Genomic DNA, 16828 nt, shown 5'->3' with positions numbered 1-16828 from the left:
CCATATTAATATGTAAGCTCCTTTAAAGGGGAGGTCACATCTTTACAGGTTAGTATGGTCTCTGTTAGTTGATCAATAAATGTTTGTTGCCTGCTTACTAGGCTTTAGAGTCCCATGGTTCTTCATAAAAAGTTCATTGCAACCTTATCAATGGGTTATCTTTTATGGCACCAACTTCACATTCTGGTATCCAGTGTTAGAATAATCTGAGTGCTCCATGGAGATCACTTTGCAGCCTAATTTCTGATGGTCCCCATCATGGTGGAAGAGAGATAGAGCATCATCTGGTACCTCCTTGAATGACAGTCAAATGAGGATTAGAAATGAATTCTGTTCTTATTCTGAAGCTTTTTGAGATTTCCTGCTCCATAGTTACCTCTGTGTGTTTCCTCCAATCAGCCCCTCACCATGATCCAGGTAGCATAAATTCTTGTAAGTACACAAAATCCTTCCAGAAGACAGAGGTAGAGCTAACCTACTATTTTGTGGATTCTTTCAATGCTCCTAAGGGAATCAGACCACCAGCTGTAGGGGGAGACAGAAGAAGAATGTTTAGTGGGGGTTAGAAATGCAGAACTGGAAATTCATTCTCCACTAGGCTTAGGTATCCCTAGGGCAAAGGAAAGAACTGTGAAGAGAACATATGATTTCCTTAGCTTCAGAGGGAAAAACAAGTAGATTAACATGAGATGACACGACACAAGGGATGCAGTCCCCAGAGACTGAAGAACAAGAAATATATCCTATTGAAAATAATTCAGAATGCTTACTCCAGTCTTATCCAGAGACTCTACAATTGGAAATAATTGCAAACAATATTACAGTTTCAGTGCAGCAATATATTTTATATTTTAAAATGTATTTTACCTTGATATAACAAATTGCAGTACTTATTGCTAAGAGAAAGTAGGAAAGAATGCAAAGTAACTCTCTTTTGACAGGGAAGGTTATAAAGGGTTTTTTTCTTATCTCTGTAATGAATGATGCCGAAAGTCTATTCTAACTGTGCCTACTGCTTAACCTGGGAGCATTGATGAATGTCTTCTCTGAGAAGGTTTGATGTATGTTAATTTTTTGTTTCTGTTTTTGTTTTTGTTTTGTTTTGTTTTTAGAGAATTTAATCATTAGAAACAAGTAAAAGGACCAAACAGAAGTCAAGCAGTCCACAAAGGTCAGGAAAAGATACAAGGGTTCTGCCTGCTTAACTTACTGACCTGAAGAAAAATCCACAACTTTGTACATTTCTCCAATTAACCATATACCCAAATCTCCAGGAGCACTGAGAAGCTAAGAAGGTATGTTAAATAAATTCTCTGTTCAAATGGTATTTTTGCTAATCAATAAAGCAAATTAATGAATGTAAATTCTAAGAAAGACAATTTTTAGCAACTATATTTTTGGCAATTATATTTTCTCTTCAGGAGATACACAGACTTTTTTTCTATATGTAACTAAACATATTCTAGCATATTACTGAAGCTCTGATAATTACAATATCAATTACTCTGTGTATTAGTGCACACATCTGTTATTGAGGAGGTCATTCTCAATGATCTCAAATGTTAGGAGAATGAGAGTCACATTAGCTGGGTATAAATTAGACTCCATTGGTTTAAATCTGTGACTCTGGGAGAGTCACAGATCGTTTGCACCTCCCATTTCTCATGTAAACTGAAGATTATAATACTGCCTTACTCATAGGATTTAAATAAAATATTTCAGGAAAAATACTTAACACAGTGCCTGTAAAGCATAGGGAATGCTCAACACATTTTAGTATTTTAGTACTTTGCTTGTCATTACCTTTCTTTGTGTCTCTGCCATGTGCATGCACACACAATGTCTATAACATTTTATTTATTTATTTTTCACTGTTTCTGATATAATAATCCTCTCAGGGAAATTTTTTGATTGCGATAAGAGAAAAAGATCCATTCCTCCTTTTTTAAAAAAAATTTTTTTTAACGATTATTTATTTTTGAGACAGAGAGAGACAGAGCATGAACGGGGGAGGGTCAGAGAGAGAGGAAGACACAGAATCTGAAACAGGCTCCAGGCTCTGAGCTGTCAGCACAGAGCCTGATGCGGCCCGAACTCACGGACCTTGAGATCACGACCTGAGCCAAAGTCGGACGCTCAACCGACTGAGCCGCCCAGGCGCCCCCCATTCCTCCTTTTTAATTCCTTCTGGAGATGCTATTCTTTGAAGTTTAAATAGTAAGATTATTTCAAGGAAGAGGACCAGGGCTAGACATCTGTACCATGAAATAGGGAGGGGGCAACGCAGTGTTGAGAAACAGCAAGTAATTTGGCATCAACCCAGGGTCATTCTAAGCTCCAAATTCACCACCAGTTAGCTGAGTTCATTACCTCATCCAACAAAAGATAATCTTATTAACACTCTTAGGGTAATATCTGCTTATCTCCACTGATTTGTAGTGATGCAAGGATAAGATAATGGGTACAATCACAGTTAGAAACCATTACAATACTGTCTGACAGACAATGCCAGGTTTATCATTGAACCCCTATTCCTATTCCAATGGAAACTAGCTGGAGCAGAGCATGGATAGGCACTTCTGAGTATCGCACTGTCTGTGAGAATGGGACCAGCTCCTGTGCTCTCTTCTCCCCAGCTGTGCTCAAGAGATCCATTATCTCCAGTGTTAGCAGAGATACTGGGTTACTTTCGTCCCATGTTTTAATTTTAGACAGTATCAAATAACTTCCTGCTGTGAGTGAGAAATGATTTAACACTTTGAACTATGATTTTACAGCCAACCCAGCACAGTTTTATCTATTAATACTCTGAGGTCATGGAAGGGGTAGGGGATTGGACTGGGAGTGGGGAAGAATTCCACTGGAGCTGTTTGTTACCTAAACTTTTACTTGGAATCTCCAGGCTGGGTTTTCTTTTTCCTTCTCTTTTCCCTTTCTCCCTTTCTTTCTTTCTTCCTTCCTTCCCATCTCCTTCCCTCTCTTTCTTTCTTTCTTTCTTTCTTTCTTTCTTTCTTTCTTTCTCTTTCCTCCTTTCTTTCTCCCTTCCTTCCTCCCTTCCTTCTTTCCTTCCTTCCTTTCCTTCTTCTTTCTTTCTTTCTTTCTTTCTTTCTTTCTTTCTTTCTTTCTTCTTTCTTCTCTTTCCTCCTTTCTTTCTCCCCTCCTTCCCTCCTTCCCTCTCTTTCTTTCTTTCTTTCTTTCTTTCTTTCTTTCTTTCTTTCTCTTTCCTCCTTTTTTCTCCCCTCCTTCCTCCCTTCCTTTTTTTCTTCCTTCCTTCCCTCCTTCCCTTCCTTTTTCCTTCCTTCTTACCTTCTTTATTTCTTTTGCCCTGTATTTGGCTTTTTTTACACTTTTTCAGGAGCAAATTTTATTTCCAGTTAAATTATTTGGCAGTGTATGATTCCCTCAATACAACACTGTAGCTGGAACATTCCATTTGTTGCTGCTTCTCCTGCTTTCCGGTTCTGGTGTGATCCTGGGAATCTGAATGTGAGGTAGAGGGTCTCACTGCTGTGGCTTGCTCTATTACTTTCATCTGGGATGTCTATTAATTCTTACAATCTGATTCTCTAAATATTGGAGGGAATTATTCAAAGTTCTCAGTACTTAGAAAATACTTTTTTTTCCCCTCTGTAGAGACTGATACTGGAAAATTCCAGTAGGTTTGCAAACATGCTAGTTGCATGGGGATTTCCTCTTTTTTCTCCCTTAGCTATCAATTTTTAAAGTTCCTCCCATCCCCAGGAGATTCAACTCTTTTCTTTTTATTTGGTACTTTTAACTAATTTTACTAGCTTTCACTGTTTTTAATTCATTCCATTAATACTGAGAAGTAGGAAGTGGTCTGAGTTCATTTTGCCATCTTTCTCCAGAAGTTGTGTCCAGAGACTATGTGTTAATATATCAATTAATTTATTTGTCATAAATAATGAAGAGAGATACATCTTAAGGTTAAGTTCATATAATTATCCAATAAACAGTTAATGCTAGATGTGAGCTAGGTTAACGTATATATTAAGTCACTCATCTCAAGGTCATTAGTTAGTAGGCAGTACACCTAGAACTTAGCAGAGTCTTTTGATGTCTTTTGACTTGACATCAAGCCCAACACATTTTTGGAATTTCTGTATATACATGTCAATAAAAAGATGTTTATGGCTCTTTCATGTTTATATCTGACCAAATACCATGCTTCATCTTCTTGTAGCTGAAATGAGAAGATATATGAAAGAGGTCCAAGGACGAAATCAAACAGAAGTGACAGAATTTATCCTCTTAGGACTCTCAGACAATTCAGATCTACAGAGTGTCCTCTTTGGATTGTTTCTGTTAATCTATATGGCAACCATGGTGGGTAATTTAGGGATGATGGTGTTAATTAAGATGGATCCTTGTCTCCACACTCCAATGTACCTCTTTCTCAGCAGCCTCTCTTTTGTTGATGCCTCTTACTCTTCTTCTGTCACTCCTAAGATGCTGGTGAACCTTGTGGCTGAGAACAAAGCCATATCTTTTAATGGATGCGCTGCCCAGTTCTACTTCTTTGGCTCCTTTTTGGGGACTGAATGCTTTCTGTTGGCTATGATGGCATATGATCGCTATGCAGCCATTTGGAACCCTCTGCTGTACTCAGTTCTCATGTCTGGGAGAATATGTTTCTTGCTAGTAGCTACGTCTTTCCTAGCAGGCTTTGGGAATGCAGCCATACACACAGGAATGACTTTCAGATTGTCCTTTTGTGGCTCTAATAGGATCAACCATTTCTACTGTGACACCCCACCCCTGCTCAAGCTGTCTTGCTCTGACACTCGCATCAATGGCATTGTGATCATGGTTTTCTCCAGTTTTAATGTCATCACTTGTGTTATGGTTGTTCTCATTTCTTACCTGTGTATCCTCATTGCCATCTTGAGGATTCCCTCTTTAGAGGGCAGGCACAAAGCCTTCTCCACCTGTGCCTCCCACCTCATGGCTGTCACCATATTTTTTGGGACAATTCTCTTCATGTACTTGCGCCCTACATCTAGCTATTCAATGGAACAGGACAAGATTGTCTCTGTCTTTTATACAGTAGTGATTCCTATGTTAAACCCCCTCATCTACAGTTTGAAAAATAAGGATGTGAAAGGGGCCCTAAAGAAGAACTTACAGAAACACATACTGTAAAGCCATGTTATATATCATCCTGTTATGCAGAAGAAAATACGTTTTCACATTAATTTTATTGTCTGGTTGCTTAAGCTCTGTGTGTTTGTGTATATTAAAGTTGATTGTTTAAAATGGGGGTATACTTCTAAATCTTCTGGTTTTTTAAATGTGCATTCATGGGCCTATATGATGAATAAACACAGTGGGGGGAGGTTGGTGCTTGGTAAAGTATCAAAATACTTAGATTTGGCTGACTTGGGCTTACGATCCAATGTCAATATTTAGCTTTTCTTGATCTGATATCTATAATATGGGTACAACTGCAATAACAGAGTAGTATTTTCCTGATTTTGTAAATCAACTGGAATATTTTGAGGGTAATGATTCAATGTACTTTAACTTTTAATCTTCACTTCTCCCAGAGTTTCGTATAGTTTTCAATAAATGTGTATTGAAAGTAAATTACCCATCTTTTGTTCATGGTAGTGGGGCAGGGCACTGTCAATGTAGGAACAGTGGGGGAACTGCCTTCTTCCATGAGATGGCATGTCAAAGGAGGCCGATGATTCGGAATCAGGTAAATGTCTACTCCCTATTTCTCTCCATCTCACTATCCCTTCGAGACCTTGAGGGAGCACACCAGTACTTCTCATGCTCCAAGTAAGATCACCTCACTCCCCACCCTCCAAATTGGTTAGAGACCACAAAGAATGTGTTAATTCACCATGTCCACTCTGAATAGTTCCATCCCCCTATAACTTCCACTTTCAAGTGTTAATCAACGTTTCTTTCAAAGATATTCAAAACTGTATCATGCTTGGTATCCTCCTTCCTGTTGCCTTTTATTCTGGCTCATATGCTATAATATCTGTCCTTCTGTTGCTTCTTATTCACCAACCTGAGACGAGTTGCCCTTGATCAATATTCATCGCTACTCTCAGTGCCCAGCTGAAATTCCATGGTCCATCAAATAACGACTCATCCTCAATCACCCTCAATTCCATGCTCTACTTTCTCTCCATTCTGCACATCTGACTAAATCCCAACTTAGTGAAACTAACTTGTTTCTTTGTTCTGTCCTCCCTTGAAGCTGCTTAGTACAATTAGAGAACACCTCTCAGCATGCCATGCTCTGCTGCCCATCTTGTGTCATACTTCTTTCTTCAAAACAAAAACATTTAGACAAGATCATCCCCATCTTGCCGTCTCTAATCTTTTTACATATACTCTTATTCCCACTTGTCAAATGGATATTGTATCCCTTGCTTGTCCCTAAACCCAGTTCTGGCACACATTTGGAGCTTTCCGTAAACTCTACTTCAAAACACTCTACTGGAATGTTCTCATTTGTTTATAAGCATCTTCTAGTATCACCCTTGTTAATAATTTCTTTGGCTGAAAGTCTTATCCAGTCACCAACTTATTTCTCTGCTCTCTTTACAATGAATGTTTTCAAAATAACTACCTGTACCCCTCGTCTCTACTTTCTCGAATCCCACTGCATTTTCCAGTTGTGTTTCTGTACTGCCTCTCCATTGAACCCAGTCTTGTCAAGGACACATAAGAGCTTCACATTACTGTCTCTAAACATTGTTGTTCTTCTGTCTTATGTTTACTTGGTATTTCAGGAGATTACAACTTTTGTACTACTAGGAGGGTCTATATCTTAGCTTCACACCTATGTATCTTTGAGCTTAAAATATCCTTTTCCACATTAAGGTATAAATTGTGTTTCCTGCTACTTGTCCATAGTTTGTGATTAGAATAAGGAAATACACACGCTTTATATCTTGAGCCATAATCCATTAAAATTATTCATACAAAACTCTGCCCACATTTAATGTATATAATTTGTTGCGTCTGGGCACATGTATACTTCAATAAAACAGTCAAAAAGTTATTAATGGAAAAACTAGCATGTAACACGTACTAGAGATATAGCAGGTAAAAAATTAAAGGTTCTAATCTTCCCAAACTTATATTTCGGTGAGGAAGACTTTATTTTCTATGCCAAATGTGCATGTATGTGTGCATAGGTGTGTGTGTGTGTGTGTGTGTGTACATGTGCACGTGTTTGACATGGGTATGAGTGGTATTTTGAAGAATAGAAAACCAGGTATTAGAGTAGGGAATGGTGGTGTCAGAGAAGAGTTCTCTGTGGAAATAACATTTGATCAAGGCTTGAATAAAGGTAATATCATCTGAATGTCTGTGGAAAAGCATTTCAGGTACACTTACAGTAAGTATAAAGGCCCTGAGGCAAAATTCTCCTCGGTTTGCCAAAGGAATAGCAGGAGACACGTATGTGTGGACCAGTATGAACAAATGAAAGGAGGAAAAGACATGCAATGAGGAAGGTGTTTGAGAAGAAGTGATTGATCAAACAAGCCTGGTAGTTCACCAAGTGTCTTTGGACTTCACTTTTTCTGATCACCCTGTGATAACTGTCCACACCCCGACTCCAGACTGCAAGCTGCATGAAGGATTGAACAAGATAGGTTTTATTGGCTACTCTCTCAGTACCAAGGATACTGGTAGATATTTGTTTAATTAATTAATTAATTAATGCACCGAGAGAGCCATATTCTAGTAGAAATGAAGAGCGATCCCATTTTAAGTGGAATTCTGAAGTGTGGAGGCTGGATCTGGTCCATTTCGTACCGTTTAATTTAGTGTCATGTTCCATGGAGTCTCAGGACCATGCAATAGCTTCTGTACTTCTCTATGTGCCTAAGTTACTCTCCAGGGTATAAGTTGTTCACTGGGGAGAAAGTAGTTTAATTACTTCAGTGAAGAGCAAATATGTGTCTTAATTTTGGATTGGCACCTTTCAAGCTTTCGATTTTTAGTGTTTTGCAGAGACTAACTCTCAAGAGAATCACGACAGACTTGATAAGGTGGACCGTCTGCTTTCAGATTCAACAGCAGCATTTTCTACTCTTCTTTGAATTAACCGTGTCTTAATTCTGTCATAGCTGGATCTCTTCCACTGCTTGCATTTTCATCCCAGCTACAAATTTCACACTGTGAGACAGAAAACTGGTATTCCTCCCAAAGCAAGAAAACAAAACTAAAAGTAAAAACAATTACTTCTAGTGAAGATCTCTTAAGGCCAAAGGTAAGACGGTTTAATTTATCTGAAAGTGTTTGGATATCGAAACGTTCTGAGACAACTCAAAAAACATTCAAGTAATTAACCATCTCAATTATGATATGTCTGAAACACTAAATTTAATGTTTCAACTAAACTAATTTGGATTTTATTTTTATTTCGATTTATTTCTTTGTTAATGTTTTTAAATTTTTAAAAAATGTTTTATTTATTTTTGAGACAAACAGAGACAGAGCATGAGCAGGGGAGGGGCAGAGGGAGAGGGAGACACAGAATCCGAAGCAGACTCCAGGCTCTGAGCTGTCAGCACAGAGCCCAACGCGGGGCTCGAACTCACAAACCATGAGAGCATGACCTGAGCCGAAGTTGGACACATAACCGACTGAGCCACCCAGGTGCCCCCTGGATTTTGTTTTTAGAAGAAGACAGGGATTTAGGATCACTAATAACAAATCAGAATTTTGTAGAATTTTCAGTATATACAGACACATGCATATATGGATGTATATATACATGTATATCCATGTGTATACATACTTGTGTATGTGTAAAACAGAGAAAATTAATTTTTGTAGCAAGAATGCCATATATAATGTGAGTATGTTTGTATATATACATATAGGCATAAAGTAGAGCTTTACAAAATTTTTCAATTGGTTATTTTATAGGGTAGGATTTTGTGTGAATATAGAGATAGACCTGTTAAAAGACTGTTGTAATAATCCAGGTGAAAGATAATGTTGGCTGAGGTCTTGGTAGGAATGGAGGTGGTAGGAGGTAGTTAATACAAATATTTTGAAAGTAGACCCAACATAATTATCTGATGGACTGGTTATATAGCGTGTGAGAGAGAGAAGAGATCAATTTCTTCAATATTTATTTAATTGCATCTGAGCAAATGAAAGTATAGAGTTGTCATTAATTTGAGATAAGGAATGCTATGTTTGGAGCAACTTAGGGAAGGGCCTGAGAAATTCAGCTTTGGGTTATGTTGAGCTGCTCTTTGATATTAATGTGGAGATGTAGGCAAGCAGTTGAACTACAAGTCTGGAGTTTGGAAAAGAGGTCAGGGCTGGAGATACAAATTCAGGAGTTTTAAGTATATAGAAGGTAATTACGCTGGCAAGATTGAATAATCAGCCTGGTAGAGTGTAAATTGGAAAGAGAGAAAGATTGAGGACTGAGCTCCTCCAACCTTAAGACTAAGAAAGGAGAGGAGGAATAAGCAGACACTGAGAAGAAACAATCCATTTGGTAGGAGGAAAACTCAGAGTCTGCTGTCCTAGCAGATGAGAGAAAAAAGTCTTCTGAGGAGTAGTAAGAAATCAACTCCCTCAAATGTTATTGATAGATCAAAAAGATGAGGAATGAGAATTGACCGTGGGGTTTGACAATGTAAACATCCCTGACGCCTTCGGCAAGAAGTGTTTCTGTGGAGTGATAGGGTGCAAGCCCAATCAGAATGGGCTTAAGAGAAAACAGGAAATGCAGTCTTGCACACAGCAAGGATATTCAACTGTATGGTATGTTTAATTGCCAAGGCCAATGCAAAGGAATTGGATCGTAGGAAGTGAAGGCAGTAGGGGCAAGGGGGGAGGAAAGAAAAGTTGGAAGTTAGCGTAGGCTATGTATAAATAGGGTCAGTCATCAAAGACTTCACACACACACACACACACACACATACACACACACACACTTTACTTTTAAAAAGAAAATAGGTTACTGAGTTTACTTAAGGAAGTTTTCTTCACTGCAATAAGCAAATAAAGAGGTTAAATACACAGGTCTTCTGGGCATTTAAGAACTAATCTTAATTATAGCAGAGAATGAACTATTTTATTTTCCTGGTATTTTTTTTTCTTTGTGCAATTTATTTTCTCGGTTTCTTTCTTATCTTAGCAAACGAATCATCCATTCTGAGACAAAGATATGAGCAACCATACAACAGTGGCTGAATTTATTCTCATGGGATTCAGGGATCATCCAGAACTACAGTTTCTTCTTTTTATGGTATTTCTAGTCATCCATATGATAACTGTGTTTGGAAATTTTGGCATGATCCTATTAATCAAGAGTGACTCACATCTCCATACCCCAATGTACTTTTTCTTCTCTAATTTATCCCTTGTTGACTTCTGTTATTCTTCTGTCATTGCCCCTAATATGCTAATGAATTTCTGGGTGGAGAACCCAGTCATTTCATTTAGTGCATGTGCCACGCAGTTCTTCTTTTTTGGTTCCTTTGCTGGAATTGAGGGCTTTCTGTTGGCTGTGATGGCCTATGACCATTACATGGTCATCTGCAAGCCTCTTCTTTACACAGTCACCATGTCCCTGTGTCTTAATGTCCTTCTGGTATTGGCCGCATATCTTGCAGGCTTTCTGAAGGCTGCCATTCACACAGGCTTCACCTTTCAGCTGTCTTTCTGCCACTTGAATGTCATCAACCACTTTTTCTGTGACACTCCACCCCTCCTGAAACTCTCTTGTTCTGATACACATGTCAATGAAGTTGTCATTTTTGCTTTTGCCAGTTGTAATGAACTGAGCTGCCTCCTGATTATTCTCAGTTCTTATCTGTACATCCCCATTGCCACCTTGAGGATCCATTCTGCTGAAGGGAGGCCCAAGGCTTTCTCCACCTGTGCTTCCTGCTTGATGGTGATCACCATTTTCTTTGGCACTCTTCTGTTCACGTATCTGCGCTCCAGCTCCTGCTACTCAAGGGACCATGACAAAGTGGTATCTGTGTTTTATACAGTGATCATTCCCATGTTAAATCCTCTCATCTAGAGTCTGAGAACTAAGGACGTCAAAGCTTCCTTAGGTAAAAATTTTAAAACAACCTATTCTTCTGTACTTAGAATCAACAAAGTGTGAGATTTTAGAACTCTGAAGGAATGTAGAAATGACTAAATCCATCTCCATTCATCCTGGTTCCATTTCATTCTGCCATGAGTTTTGTTGTTGCTGTTTTTGATAGTAGAGTTGGGCCGAATGTCTCAACATCCTGGGGAATATGGTTAAACCTCTATATGAATCCCACTAACTCCACAGAGCCTTTATGCTTGAAACTAATCAGCTATCACAATACAACTCCCTGTTCAGAGACATAAAACCCAGTATAAAAGTAAATGAGATAAAGACTGAATAGCAGAAGGAATGACTCTTTTTTTCTTACTTGAAGCTCCATGATTGAACAGTGATTTATGTAACTTCCAGAGGACAGGTGATAAGGGGCAGGCTGAGCCAGAATTTGTCCAGAGGACTCGAAGAGGGCTTAGAGACTGCGTTTTATCCCCAGTGAACTGGAAAAAAATCATAAAAATATGACATCATAAAAATATGATGTCACATACGTAGATTGAGAGGTCCTCTAAAAAAGAAAACTAATGGGGCACCTGGGTGGCTTGGTTGGTTAAGTGTCTGACTCTTGGTTTCGGCTCACGTCATGATCTCATGGTTGTGAGATTGAACTCCACTTTGGGCTCTGCCCTGACAGCATGGAGGCTGATTGGGGTCCTCTCTCTTCTTCTTTCCCTGCCCCTCCCCCGCTTATGCATGCTGTCTCTCTCTCTCTCTCTCTCTCTCTCTCAATAAATAAATAAAACTTTAAAAAAAAAAAGAAAAGTTATTCTCTTATATCTGGTTGGATGATCTGTTGGATGATGTTTTATTCTTTTTAAAACAAGTTATCTTGTTTGAAATTAAACATTTCAAATGATCAGCGCCCCCTCCAACTAACAATGTTAAAGTGACTACATTCTGGCTACTTACTCTAATATACTGAAAAACAAAACTAGAAGCCAGAAGCTTCTTGGTATGTTTGTGATAGTTACAAATAAATGTTTGGATTAAAATAGCAGGCAGACCTTCCTTAGGGGGTACAGGATCAAGAAAAAAAATCTGGCCACAAGGCAGTACAGAAGCATGACTTTTAGGCTAAAACCTGTAAGATGCTGCTCTTATTCCTTTTGTTTTTCTATAGTTCCTAGATTTGAGGGTTTTATGTGTTTTCTTCCTTCTGTTTTTGTCAGATGGCCTAACATAAACAACATCGTCTTTTATTATCCTGTTCGGTTCAGTGTACCTGATCCTCTAAGAATATGCAATTTGTGATGATAGGAATTTGAAAAGTAAATGGTCCTATCCGGCTGGGTAAAAACTCTTTGGGCCCCTATTCCAGAGAGAAAGCCGATAAATAGTTGCCTTGACAGTTCCTATTCGCTACTGAGAACTCTATTTAACTACTTCCCATCTTCCTCTTCTTCTTTCTCTTTCTCCTCCTTCTCTATTTTTTTCCTCCCCTTGTTCCTCCCAGGCTTCAGTGACCATAGAAACAAAGACAAGAGAAGAGCTAAGAGATAAATCAGATAGTTTAATGGGCTCCATCTTTTCTTTTGTAAGTTTATTTATTTATTTTGAGAAAGAGAGCGAAAGTGATAGAGAGAGAGAGCAGGAAAGGGGCAGAGAGAGAAGGAGAAAGAGGGAATCCCAAGCAACTCCCTGTTCAGAGACATAAAACCCAGTATAACTCAGAGCCAACTCAGAGCACTGCCAACTCAGAGCCCAATGCTGGGCTTGAACCCGGAACCGTGAGATCGTGACCTAAGCTGAAACCAAGAGTGGGATTCTTAACCACATCAGCCACCCAGGAGCTCCTGGGTTCGTTGATGTAATTGTTAAACAAATTTCTAGTAGAGAATGGGTTTGAGGAAAATCTTAGCTTTCAGTACTAAAGCTTTTTGCTCTTCATGTTTATAATCTATAGTATAAGCTGGATCTCATAACATCATACTCCGGTATTAAACATGGATAATTTGATCTGCTTGATTTGAAAGCCAAGTTGATTGCTCAGTCATATTTTTGAAGGTAAATTTATTCCCCAGGAAATGTAGAAATTTGAAGTGAAGGTTCAATGCAGTCTGACCAATGAGTGCAGCCAGAAAGTTGCAATTCCGGTTTTCAAGGCTACTGTACAACTGGGGAGCTCATCCTTCTCATCAAGATCCCCTGCTGTTTTTCTGGAACAAACACTCCTGGGATTGCTGCAAGCCTTTGGTTAAGTCCCAGAGTTCTGTCAACGTTGATTTGGATAACTTTTGCCAGTGTTCTTGTTTCTTTTGCAGAGGAGCAGGGTTGGGTAGTTCATTGCTCTATCTTTCAGGCAGTTGATCCCTCTCTCTATATTTTTGAGATTCATTTACAGTGTATGCGTAGTGTGTTCATTTTTATTTCTGTGCAGCATTCCATTGTATGGACATACAACCCTTTGTTTATCTATGCGTCTGCCAGTATACACTTGAGTTTCTTTGAGGGTATGTGTCTTCTTTTCTCTTGGATAAATACTTCAGAGTAGAATTGCTGGGTCAGTTTTGTAACAAGGTATAAGTTCCTAAGTGAATTTTATGAGAAATAACCAGTTTTCTAACGTAGTGAAATTATTTTGCATTCCATCAAGTGGCACATCATGAGAGTTCTAGTTGCTTCCTTTTGTCACACTCAATCGTTTTAGTTCTTGCCATGGAGGTGGCAACTATCCAGTTGTAGTTATAATTGATATGCCCCCATTCGAGAGACCCCCCGAAAACAAACTACCAGAGTCCAGAGTCAAAGCCAACCGGCAAGGGTCGTTTATTGCAGGTTCGAACCCGGTCCTCCGCGCACTCCTTGCCGGTGACAGCGAGGATCTTACAGCTTCTTTTATAGACAGGCACAAACAAGTTAGGGATTTTTTTGTGGTTACAGAGCTATTATTGGTTGACATTTAAATTTGAACACTCAGCAGAACTTGATTGGTTCCCGGCTTTTTTTTCAAACCACTCAGCAGAACTTGATTGGTTCCCACCTTTAGGTCAGACCACAACTGGGCATGCCCTGGCTGGTTCCGGGAACGGCAGTGGGGGGGGAGGGGGGGAGGTTGGAGTCTTTTCTTTGCAGTTGTGAGTACACCTGGTAATTTTTCTCTTAGTCTCTCAATAATCTGCATTTATTTGAAGATGATAGGTAACTGAAATTATTTTCTTGTGGTTTTTGACTATTCACGTGTCTTCATTTGTGAAGTGTGCCTGCTACATTTTGTTGTTTATTTTGATCAGTGAATTGTGGAGGATATTTTTGTGTTCTAAATACAAGTCCTTGTCAAAAATATTCCATACGAATATTTGTTTCTAGCTTGTGGCTTACCGTTTCATTATCTTAACATTATTTTTGAAGAGTGCATACTTTGAAATTGGATGACATAAAATTTATATATTTGTTTCACAATTAGTGATTTTTCTGTCCTTCCTAAGAAAACTTTGGTAACCTTTAAGATCATGAAGACATTCTTTTATTTTTGTTCCTGGAAACTTGTAGATTTGGTGTTTACATTTCGTTCTATGATCCGTAACAAATTAATATTGGACTATTGGAGTATAATGTGATATAGGAATTGAAGTTAAATTTTTCTACAGATTAATTTTTCCAGTGGCATTTTCCATTGAAACACCTTCATACCTTTGTTCAAAAACCCACCGACTATATATGAGTGGATATGATGAAATTTTGGGGTGATGGTGGGGTTCGTGGGGTCTGGAGCCAATGGCCAAGAAAGAATTCTTAACTGACATCTTTGGTGCAAAAGATTTTATCAAAGCAAGGGACGGGACCCTTGGGCAGGAAGAGCTGCACAGCATACGTGGGGGTTGACTGTTTTATGGAGTCCTGGGAGATAAAGTCAAGAGGAATTTCCAAAGAGACTTTCATATGCTAGAGACTCAAAGATTACCGAAGGCTTAGCTATTGTCAAGCCAAGGTTGTTTTTCCCTCTAGCAGAGCATTAACAGTAAGACAGAAGGGAGTTCCTGGACTTTAGACCATTGATGGGATTGCCTTTTTCTTATAAACCAGGGGAGACTCTTATGGGTGTAATCAGTTGTTTTTTGTCCCTTCCTTTGTCAGTCAGCAGCAAACCTATTCCTGGTGGGAGTGGTGTAGCTTGTATTTTGCCCTCAGCCTGCCTTACGCTCTCTCACCAGATACATTTCTGGATCCTTTGTTCTGTACAATTAATCTGTTTGTTATCTTTAGATCTACACAATGTTGTCGGTACAGTAAGTTTTTATTAAGTCTTAAGATTGGTTAGGCTAGATCATTCGATAATTTTTCTTCACTCTCAAAATAGCTTCGGTTCATCTAAGTATTTTTTTATAGTTATCTCTCTACATATTTTGGAATCAATTTTCAAAAAGATAAGCTTGCTGCAGGGTTGACTAGACTTGCATTAAAACTATTGATCAAGGGGCGCATGAGCCTTGTCATTTGAGCCTCTGACTTCAGCTCAGGTCATGATCTCACAGTCCGTGAGTTTGAGCCCCGCATCGGGCTCTGTGCTGATGGCTCAGAGCTTGGAGCCTGTTTCAGATTCTGTGTCTTCCTCTCTCTCTGACCCTCCCCCGTTCATGCTCTGTCTCTCTCTGTCTCAAAAATAAATTTAAAAAATGTTGGGGCGCCTGGGTGGCTCAGTCGGTTAAGCGGCCGACTTCGGCTCAGGTCACGATCTCGCGGTCCGTGAGTCCGAGCCCCATGTCGGGCTCTGTGCTGACAGCTCGGAGCCTGGAGCCTGTTTCAGATTCTGTGCCTCCCTCTCTCTGACCCTCCCCCGTTCATGCTCTGTCTCTCTCTGTCTCAAAAATAAATAAACGTTAAAAAAAAATTAAAAAAAAAATTTAAAAAATGTTAAAAACAACAACAACAACAACAACAACAACAGCAAACTATTGATCGATTCAGGAAGAACTGACAACTTAACAACATCAGATTGTCCAATCCACAAGTGATATGTATCTTTCCATTATTTAAGTCTATATTCCCTTTACAGTGTTTTGTGATTTTCAGATTAAATCTCTTACGTAGTTTTTATTATATTCAGTTCTAAGTAGTGTATGCTTCTGATGTTATTATCGGTAATATTTACTTATTTATTTTTAAGTTTTTCAGTTGTGGTTGTGTTAACAGAGAGTTAGGGGTCCCCAGAAAAACAAAACTTTCCTGACCCAAGAGAAGTCGTTTTAGGTCCATGATCTGTGCCCTACAAGCTCTACTTACCCAAGCATACTTCTGTTAGAATATCCAAGGAGGTGATAGAATAACAAAGAAATGCAAAAACCCCAGTAGTTAAGGATTTTAAGGGAAGAAAGGGAATGTAGAAACTAATACTCTCTACCAGGCCAGGAAATAGCCTGGCCACAGGAGACACTGCAAATCCATGGTAAAATCCCAGTGCTGTTTCAAAGGTACAGATCGACATAAAGTGCATTTTGTTGTTGTTGTTTACAGAGAGAGAGAGAGAGAGAGAGAGAGCGAGAGCCCACAAGTGAATGAGGGGTAGAGAGAGAGAATCCCCTAAGGGGCAGAGAGAGAAAGAGAAGCAGGACTCACCAGATGTGGAAGTGGAGCTCATGTTCACCCGTGAGGCTAGAACTCATGAATTGTAAGATCATGACCTGAGCCCATTTCAGATGCTTAACCCACTGAGCCACCCAGGCGCCCTACCTGGAGTACATTCTTGAGATTTTTTTTCTGCAGGAC

The 16828-nt window shown here is 39.1% G+C and overlaps 2 protein-coding genes across 2 annotated transcripts; both read left to right on the top strand.

The window, feature by feature from the left end:
• Positions 1–4209: 4209 nt before the first annotated feature.
• On the top strand, positions 4210–5163 carry LOC122200596 (olfactory receptor 5AP2). Its single transcript, XM_042906303.1, has one exon. It carries the CDS (start codon positions 4210–4212, stop codon positions 5161–5163), a length of 954 nt encoding a protein of 317 aa, XP_042762237.1.
• A 5059-nt stretch (positions 5164–10222) lies between these two features.
• LOC122201129 (olfactory receptor 1020-like) lies at positions 10223–11050 on the top strand. Its single transcript, XM_042907046.1, has one exon. The coding sequence runs from the start codon at positions 10223–10225 to the stop codon at positions 11048–11050; it is 828 nt and encodes a 275-aa protein (XP_042762980.1).
• The last annotated feature ends 5778 nt before the right edge of the window (positions 11051–16828 follow it).

The sequence above is a fragment of the Panthera leo genome, chromosome D1 (assembly GCF_018350215.1).
Source record: "Panthera leo isolate Ple1 chromosome D1, P.leo_Ple1_pat1.1, whole genome shotgun sequence".
Lineage (NCBI taxonomy): Eukaryota > Metazoa > Chordata > Mammalia > Carnivora > Felidae > Panthera > Panthera leo.
This window is presented reverse-complemented; position numbering and strand designations above follow the sequence as displayed.

What these genes read in the sequence shown, in the direction of transcription:
- LOC122200596 (XM_042906303.1), top strand. Translation starts at nt 4,210, where the DNA reads ATGAGAAGATATATGAAAGAGGTCCAAGGACGAAATCAAACAGAAGTG.
- LOC122201129 (XM_042907046.1), top strand. Translation starts at nt 10,223, where the DNA reads ATGGGATTCAGGGATCATCCAGAACTACAGTTTCTTCTTTTTATGGTA.